General features: G+C 30.5%; 5 protein-coding genes across 5 annotated transcripts; 2 read left to right on the plus strand and 3 right to left on the minus strand.

Moving 5' to 3' along the window:
* Nucleotides 1-101: 101 nt before the first annotated feature.
* On the minus strand, nt 102-391 carry EIN_269950 (Hypothetical protein; the record flags this gene model as incomplete). The annotated part of the gene is made up of 2 exons (XM_004257852.1): nt 102-125; nt 328-391. Coding segments are annotated over 2 exons (88 nt in total), but the record flags the coding sequence as incomplete, so codon positions are not given.
* Nucleotides 392-692: 301 nt separating this feature from the next.
* Nucleotides 693-1,793, minus strand: EIN_269960 (hypothetical protein; the record flags this gene model as incomplete). Its single annotated transcript, XM_004257853.1, has 1 exon — nt 693-1,793. One exon carries the CDS (start codon nt 1,791-1,793, stop codon nt 693-695), a length of 1,101 nt encoding a protein of 366 aa, XP_004257901.1.
* Nucleotides 1,794-3,288: 1,495 nt separating this feature from the next.
* On the plus strand, nt 3,289-6,408 carry EIN_269970 (hypothetical protein; the record flags this gene model as incomplete). The annotated part of the gene is made up of 1 exon (XM_004257854.1): nt 3,289-6,408. The coding sequence occupies one exon, from the start codon at nt 3,289-3,291 to the stop codon at nt 6,406-6,408; it is 3,120 nt and encodes a 1,039-aa protein (XP_004257902.1).
* A 319-nt stretch (nt 6,409-6,727) lies between these two features.
* On the plus strand, nt 6,728-8,875 carry EIN_269980 (hypothetical protein; the record flags this gene model as incomplete). The annotated part of the gene is made up of 1 exon (XM_004257855.1): nt 6,728-8,875. The coding sequence occupies one exon, from the start codon at nt 6,728-6,730 to the stop codon at nt 8,873-8,875; it is 2,148 nt and encodes a 715-aa protein (XP_004257903.1).
* A 631-nt stretch (nt 8,876-9,506) lies between these two features.
* EIN_269990 (protein serine/threonine kinase, putative) lies at nt 9,507-9,684 on the minus strand (the record flags this gene model as incomplete). Its single annotated transcript, XM_004257856.1, has 1 exon — nt 9,507-9,684. A coding segment is annotated over one exon (178 nt), but the record flags the coding sequence as incomplete, so codon positions are not given.

Consider the following 9,684-nt stretch of genomic DNA (forward strand, 5'->3'; position numbering starts at 1 on the left):
TTAATTTAGAGTCAGTCTTTTAACGTTATCTGGCGGACAAAAAATAGCTTTAATTTGGTCTAAAAATCGGGCATTAGGTAAAGCGTGAAAAAAACCGAAACAATTGGGCTGGGTTTTTGGGACGGCTTTCTGAAATATCCAATCTTTATGGTCCAAAAGGTACCAGATAATGTTAAAAGACTGACTGTATCATTTTATTTGCATTTTTAATGTAAAAAATACATTTTTTTACAATTATTTTATTATTCCAAATTTTTTTATTAAAATTAAAAAATTATAAAAAATATTTCTAATACCTGAAAAACTATAAAAATGGTTTATAAAAACTATTTAATAATTTTTTTTCAATGCAAAATTTGAAAAAACAGGACAAAAAACAAAAAAAAATCATAATATGCTATAAATTATTATTTGCTGATTGGTTTTTCTGTGCTGGAATATTTTTCAGATATCTGTACACAATAATTAATAAGTGATTGTTTGGCAATTGCTGTTTTATGATATTTAATATTGAAAATGTACATTCTACATTTGTTACACAGATTAAAATAATTGAAATCAAAGTTATTTTGATCAAATATAATGTTTAAGTGTTTTGTATGTGATAAATTGCTTTTTATTTTTATTTAAAAAGAAGTGTTATTTATTAATATAAATTAAATAAAAAACAATAAATAATCATTTTTTATCATTTAAAATAACACAAAAAGTATAATAATAAACACCACCACTGTAATGTTGTTAGCTCTACTATCCATTTTACCTTCAGCAAAGCCAATACTTGGTTTGTATTTATTTCTAACGAATCCAAAGTAATCTTTATCAATTTTACCATCCAAGTCAGTATATTTTACATGAACACCGCTGTGATATAAAATAGAATTTTTATAAGGCACAAAACAGTATGGTTTTACATTAACATCAAAATAACTTTCATTAGTACAATTTCCATACAACCCACCTTGCCAAAACTGTTCCAAACCAATTTCTTCTTTTTTAAAATGGACTGAGTGTGACATTCCATCAGTTCCGTTCCATGAATCTTCAAGTATTTTATTTGATCCTCCATAATACACATTATCTGAAATGTTCCACGTCGATATTTCACTTTCATTGACAATTGCTGACCCCCAGGGGTAATTTGAATAGATAAAGTTGTTCTTAAATTGGTTGTTTTTGGTCTTATTCTTCACAACACATGCAGTTTGAAAACCAAGTGCCAACATTGAAATATTAAAAAAGATGTTATTTGCGACAGTGACATCACTGTAATATGCGATGTCGTTCCACCCCCAATACCCAACACCAAATTGTGCTCCCCATACAAAGTTGTTTCGAATAGTGATGTTTAACATGGGAACCATTTTAGTCGATCGAACTTCATCGCCAAGGACAATTGCCATATACTTCGAGTAATTTGAACATATAGAATAATTCGTGAATTTTATTGTGTTACTCTCTATCACACAATTTTGGGAATTGTCCATGTAGATAGCAAAAGGGAAGACATCATGAACGTAATTGTTTTTTACTGTACATCCACTACACATGATTAGGTCTATTGCTTCTCCCCATGAGTTTGCCACTTCATTGTCAGTAAAAGTGATGTTGGAAGACATGATGGGTAACTCGGGAGAAATTGCGTAAGTCCCTATACATGGTAACCACCCATCTATTTGACAATTTTTGTTGTTTAACATACAGCCGTCGATAAAATTGTTTTTGAATAAAATGTTCTCGCCAGTTGCAAACATGGCCCACTTCGATGAATTAAACACCTTAAAATTACTCATTGTTATGTTTGTGCTGTTAATTACAGCAACAGTATAACCCGTCCCACTACGAACAACAAAGGGGCCTATGATGTTCAAATTTGAGGACTTTTGAATTTGAAAGACCATGGAATCGTTGGTGTTCGTCTCAAAAATAACTTCAGAATTTAATTTAGAACGAATTGTAATAGGATGGTCGTGTGTACCATTTGTGTTCCAAGGAACCAATTGTGATGGATATACTCCAGCTGAAAATTCAATAATATCACCAGGAAGAATTGTGGAACATGCTGATTGTAAAGTCGTGATTTCACCTTTTAGATTGATAGATATGACCTTGCTTGAAATGTGGTAAAACATGAAATTAAGGAAAAGTAATCGAATAGTCAAAAACATTATTTTGTTTATTAGTTTATCGAAATAATTTATTGCATGTGTTAAAATTTATCAAAAATTGTTTTATCAATGAAATATAATTATTATTAAAATATATTTAAAGTCATTTGAATTGAACATATAGTTAATTTGGATATTAAATGTATTATAAAATTTATTTCAAAAAACGTAAACCCAATATTTTAAATATTGAATTGTTTGAATATAATATGAAAAATAACATAAATTTAATTAAATAATAATAAAATTATAGGAGTCAATCGACCTAACTCTTTGGATAATTGAATCATTAAAACTTTTGAATTTTTACATGTATTTAAAACTTATTATTAAATGATTTTGTTTAAATTTATTACAATTAAAAATTTATTTGGAATAATTATTTCAATAATATATTATTTTAATTAATTATAATTAAACCAAACATATAATTATAATAACTATAAAGTAGTATTAATTTTAAATTAAAAAAAATATAATAATTTATAAATATTTTAAACTAAAATATTATATAATAATATTTTTTTTTCATAATAAAGACAATATTATTATAATAACTTAACAAAACTAGTAATTTTAAATTTAATCTCATATCTAAAAATAACCAATTTTATTTATTCTTATTAAAACAAATATTAAAATTATAATAAATGAATATTATTATTATTACATTTGAATGGATCATTTGGGTATATTTGTTTTTTTTGGTTTATAAATAAAAATAACTTTTTAAAAATGAAACGAACATGTTTATAAGTGATATTTTATTTAATTATTTGGGTTTTGGTAAGAAAACCAACATTGCAAATAACACTTTATCAAATCCATATTAAAATTTATTGTACTATTAATAATAACATTTTATATATAAAATATAATACAAATAAATTCAAAAATAACTTTTTTGAGTGTTTTTAAAACAAAAAAACTGTTCAACATTACATTATTTTTTCCAATAAAAATTAGAGAAAATTATAAACCATCCGAACGAATTATGTTTTTTGGTTTTAACTTGACATTTAAAGTTTGTTTCAACCAATTAAAAATACATCTGAAATCACACAAAAAACGAACTTAGTATAAATACAACTAAGAAAAACTTATAAAAAATATATTGGAAATGAAAAACAATATTACACCACTCCTGGTGTTCTTCTTTGCTTTCTTTGTCTTTGCCATTGACTTGCCCATGTGTGTTGATGTCAAGACAATTAAAGTTCAGTTAGACAAATCACACACGGTTGTCCCAAAACTGCTTTCCAAAGTCTACCCAAATTTATCTCTGACTTTTACTTCCTCGGATGAAAAAGTTGCCACAATTGACTCCAAAGGTCTTATTATACCAAAAGCTGTTGGTAAGACTGAGATCAGAATATTTATTTCTGGACATCCTTTATATGAAGCAACTATAGTCGAGATATACCAACAAATTGCAACTGAAAGCTTGATTCTTCAGAGTGAGACTACTTCCATCAAAGTTGGACAGAACATTCAATTGACTGTATTCTCCGAGCCGGCCCACAAGAAGTTGAGTACCTCAGAAGTCATTTGTTCGTTCTCAAATACTTCGGTTTTGACTATTTCAAATGGAGTTATGACTGGTGTTAATGAAGGGACATCAACTTTGACTTGTTCATACACTGAAAATGGAAAGGTCATAACGCAGACCAAAGACTTTATGGTGTACACAGTTATCGCCACGGATGCCATTGTTATAGAGTCTGAGTCTGACGGAGTTAAAGTTGGTCAGATCATTACTGTAAAAGTATATGCCAACCCTGGACATCGCCCTTTGACAAACGCAGAAGTCACTTATTCGTCGTCGAATGATAACATCTTCACTGTGTCTAATGAAGGAAAGGTCAATGGAATTTCAGCTGGTTCTGCAAATGTTAGAGTCAGTTATACAGAAAACGGAAACACATTCAGTGCAGAAAAGACGTTCGTTGTTTCAATAGCGGAAGTTGTGACAGACTCTATTACTCTTGAAAGCGACTCAACTAGTATCAAAGTGGGAGAATCCGCGGTATTAAGAGTATACGCAAACCCCAATAAAAGAATTCTAAATTCAAATCAAGTCTCATTCAGTTCAAATCATCCAGATATATTGAACGTAAATGGTGAAGGAAAAGTTACTGGAGTTAAAGATGGGTCTGCAACTATTAGTGTGAGTTATACAGAAAACGGAAAGGTATTCAGAACTACACTTATATTCGCTGTATACACAGAAATTGTTACAACAAGAATTGGTATTGAAGCGACAATCACTGATGTTAAGGTGGACGACATAGTATACATCAACGTGTATGCTTACCCAGCGAGCAGAAAGCTCTTATCAAGTGAAGTTTCTTGTGTAGCAACAGACGCCTCAGTGATACAAGTCAATTCAAATTTATCATTACAAGGAAAGAGTACCGGTACAACAACAGTGAAGTGCACATACACTGAGAAGGGTGTGACTTTTGAAGACTCGAAAACTTTCAATGTGTTTGTCGAAACCCTACGACTTGATTCAGACCAAGACACCATCCAAGAAGGTCAATCAACGACTTTAAGAGTCTTTTTGATGCCATATAAAACACAACTTTCATCGAGTGAAGTTCTGTTGTCTTCTTCCAATGTAACAGCCTTAAAAACTGGAAACGATTTAACTGTCACTGGAGTATTTGCTGGTACAGCAACAGTGACATGTACACACTTGACTAAGAATATAGTTGTTACAAAGGTATTTACTATTACTGAAGATCCGACTATAAGAATAACATTTGAAGCTGATAACAACACAATGCAGATTTATGATGAAATGAATTTGACGGCTTATTTAGAACCTGGTCACAAATTAATTGGTGAAGACGATACGAATCTCTATTACACGTCTGAAGATTCAGACATCCTCAAAGTGTCAGGCAGAAAATTACTTGCAAGAGGGGAAGGAAGTACTCTTATTACTGCGGTGTATAACAAGAATTATGGTGAAATTCATGTCACTTCGGGTCAGACATTTAATGTCTTCCACGGAACTATTCACGTTAAAAGTGTTACTTTTGCTTTTGAAAACATCACTGTTGTAAAAGGAAACCCATTCAGTTTCCAAGTCCATGTCAATCCACCATTGGCTAATAACAAAATAGTTACTGTTGATTCGTCAGTTGAAGGATTTTATCCAAATAAAAACACTGTAATACAGGCCGAGAATATATATACGATTATTCCCAAGATTACCGGTAGAACAATTATCACTGCAGTGTCTGATGAAGACTCTACACTCAGAGCTTCTTTCGAATTAATTGTTGAAGAGACTTCGACTCGTGGAGGTGGAGTTTTAGCCAAGGGAATTACTATAGAGGATGGATGGTTTGATTGTAATAAGGAGTGGCTAGGAAGAGACAATGTGACTGTTCTTAATTATTCCACTACATATATGAGTAAAGACAGTACTTTGTGTTGGGCTGCAACTACTGCAAATCTGATTGATTGGTTCCAAAAATCGATTGGCTGGGACCATGTTCCTCAAAATACGCCATATGGTCCTTCTAAGTGGCCCAATGGAACTGATAAAGCGAATGATAACACGGCTTATTCACAAAGTTTAGCATATGAATACATCAGACTTTGTACAACTGACGATGGATACTTTGTTGGTCAAGCACTGAATTGGTTCTTTACAGGAGGAGACCACTTGCTATATGACACATATCATGAAAGAGGTTTTAGATATATTGATTATGTCGGTTTTGAGAAAAAGAAGAAAATTGCTGCAGACAATTATCTCCCAAGAGATCAGGGAAGAGAGTACTACATTAACTACATTAAAAATACAGTAGTACCACATTTCAAAAGAGGTACACCAATGGGTCTTAATATCAACTACATTAATGGAGGAGGTCATGCTATAACCATGTGGGGATATGAACTTGGTGATTATGATATGGTAGATGCTGAGGAATGTTACACTATGAATCAAGAAAATTTGAAGGTAAAACAAGAAGACTTGGACAGTAAGAGAGGAGACTATATGATCACTTATTTCTATATCACAGATTCAGATGATGGATGTGGAGCTGTTGGTGGATGCGGTAGAGTTACTAAACCAAGTCCATTGGTCAGAATTCCCGTGTTTTACAGAGATAATGGTGCTTATGTGGTTACAGCTACTAATTGTGCTTCCTATGCTAAAGTTCTTTCATTGACCACATTCAACGTAAACTATGGAGAAGTACCAGTGAAACGAACTGCGTAATTAAGTTTATTGTTGCTTTATATTAAAAATGTAACATATTATGTTTGTTTAAGATAAAACCATTTTTATTCAAGTTATTTTTTCTATAAAAACGATAATATTTATTCAAAAACTCAAGCTTATAATTATATAAAATATTTCGATAATCAATACTTAAAAATTATTCGAAGATATAATATAAAAATTCTTTTTATTGATTTATCAATAGTATGATATAAAAAAATTATTGATTTTCAATTACGATTAAAATTAAAGTTAATTTTTAATATTCAAATATTTTAGTGTTTTTTAAAAAACATGACAATTAAAATAATAAATAATGTCGACTTCAGTTTGTACTTTCCACGCCAAATTAGAAATGATTTATTTAATGCGCGTCTCTTTAGAACTACGTAGTATCAGTGATTCTCAAAACTTTATATCAGTCAGTCATGTATGTTACAACGCATTCAGTGCTCTTCGTATCAACCCAAATTATTATAGTCAAAAAGCTTATCTTTGGTATGTTAAACATTTCATGCCTGACACAATCGACTTTAAAGAGTTAAATATTATTGATTTAACACCTTACTCAAACGTTTCTTGTTATCAAAACATTTCATTTGGTCCACTCATTAAAAATAAAATGATGACAAAAACTTATACTGATTTGATACTTCCTAAAGTCACGCGTCTTTCACTTGTTAAGTTGGACAAACAGTTCATTACAAAATTTGCAAGAAAATTCACTCAATTGGAACTTTTGAAAGGAGGACTTGATGAGGTTGTGCAATTTTTCAATTCGTTTGTGAAAAATGAAAACGACAAGTTTTTAAAATTTCCAAAAAAGATTTTGGTGTTTGACACTTTCGATGAAAAATCGATACCTTTGATAGAGAAATTGGGACAATTGTTGCCAACAGATGGGAGGTCACGTTTATATTTCATCGCGAGTAAAAGTGTGACTTCAGAAACTGTTTTAGATGAGATGCGTATAGGAGAGTATTTCTATAACATATTCATGTCAAACGCAGTTCAACAATATAGAGATAAAGTGTGTTTAAACGATGGGTGTTTAGAGTGTATCGGCAACTTTAATTTTTCTGAGTTGACAACTTTGATACACAAAACTGTTGCAAGAAAATTTTTTATTAGAAATCCGGCCGAGTCGATTGGTGGAACTTTCAATGAATTTATTAAAGAAATTGCCATTGTGTATGGGAAGGGGAGTGAAGACTTTGATGTCAATTTTGAGAACCCGGTTTTTTATGAAGGAAGGCAAAACTTTTGGTTTGACTCGGACGTGTTAGAAGAAATAAAGTTCATGTCGTGTAACAACATCTTTTTCAAGAGTAAATCAAAGTTTTTGAAAACAATAAAACTCGAACATTGCCACGAAATGTCCATTTTCTACGATTTTCACAATGGAGAAATTTTTAAAAAATGTGGTGTCATTTACATGGAACATTCACTGAACATAAAATTTTCTGATATTTCGAAATTAACAACTTCAACTTTTGAACAAGATAAAAGTAACGAGACAACAACTTATAGTGAGGAAAGGAAGATACAAACAAATAAAAGTACTATCTTACCCAAACTCATTGTGATTTCTGGATGTGTTGTTGATGTCTTGATATTTGATGAAATCAACAAAATAATTGTCATTGACACAACATGTATAACACTTAAAAATATTTCATTAAAAACTACATCAGTTGTATTTGACAAAGTTCATCAATTGATATGTAAAAACAATACTTTGGAACTTCTATGTGTTGATTTTAACAAGGAAATTGAAAACTACTTTGAGTCGCCATTTCTGTTTAAAAAATCGACAAAATCGAAGTTTGAAAAAGACAAAATTTGGGTGTGTCATAAATTTTTCAGCATGAATAATCACCTTGTAATCACAAAGGACGATTGTGTTGTAAAGAACACGATGTATACAACAGTGACGAATGACATGCTTTTTTCATATAATTTTTATAATAAAAATAACGCCGATTTACCAATGTGTTTTTATAACAAGAAAAACAAAATAGACCACATTCATGGTATTCGTTATTTTGAGGTCGAAGTAACTGGACAATCATTTATTGCAATTGGATTGTACTCTGCAAAATTGTATCAGAGTGGAGATGCAAATGTGATGATTGGTTGTGATGTTGACACAGTTGGTTTTTACAGTGATGATGGAAACATATATTGTGGCGGAAACATCGAAATTCAAACGAGTTTTCATTATGGGAATTGTGTTGGAAAGGTCGATGTTGTTGGGTGTGGATATATTATAGAGGAAAAGTCGGCGTTCTTTATAATGAACGGGAAAATGGCTGGAAAAATTGCAGTTGAGTGGGATAGTGTGTGTGCTGCAATCACATGTAACGAAATTAATACATTAAAAATAAATCGAGGACAAAAAATGTTTGTAACTAATTTGTCTTTGTTCAAAGAAAGGAAGAAAGAGGATTGTGTCGTTATTTAATCAATTATTATTAGTTTATATTTCTTATAAAACGAAAGAGAAGACTGCTCCAATCCATGTAATCCAATAACAAATCGAATTGGAAATGCATAATTGAATTCTTGGTGGTGTTTCTATTTTATATAAAACAAAGAAGTATAAGTACTTGATTATTTATATTAACCAAAAACAAAATTTTTTTGAGTAAAATTGTTAAAAGTGAATTTCGAATTGTCACAAAGTGACAAGTTCAAATTGTTGATTTTTTACATTTTAATTATATCACAGTTATTAACACTTATTAAATTAAGAACTTTTGCATCATTAAAATATATTATTATATACATTAACAATTAAAGTTAAATCAAAACAATATTTGTTATTTATTAAAAATGACACAATTATAACAATTCTTTATTTATTAATTATCATTTCAATTTGTAAACGGCTTTTGGAGTCCTGACACCAACATTGTGTTATTATGTCTTATTGATTTTCTTCAATAAGAGGATCTTTCAACTTCAATCGATTGTCGTGAATCACAAACTTGGCAATTTTCCATGGAAACTTGAATTTGTCATTTTGGTAAGCTTCAGACCACCCAAACACTTTATACATTGTTATTGCAAAAGAATAAATATCAGCAGCCTTTTTATACTTTTTTGTTTAAAATATCTAGTGCCATATACACAGGAGTTCCAATAACTTTTGTGAATGTCATGTTGGTCATTAACATGTTGACATTTCTAGCACTTCCAAAGTCAGTCAATTTAGCATTGACTTTCTCATTCAAGTCAAGTGAAATAACAAGAATATATCGGGCTTGATGT

Source organism: Entamoeba invadens, assembly GCF_000330505.1.
Source record: "Entamoeba invadens IP1 unplaced genomic scaffold scaff_1105074726705, whole genome shotgun sequence".
NCBI lineage: Eukaryota > Evosea > Mastigamoebida > Endamoebidae > Entamoeba > Entamoeba invadens.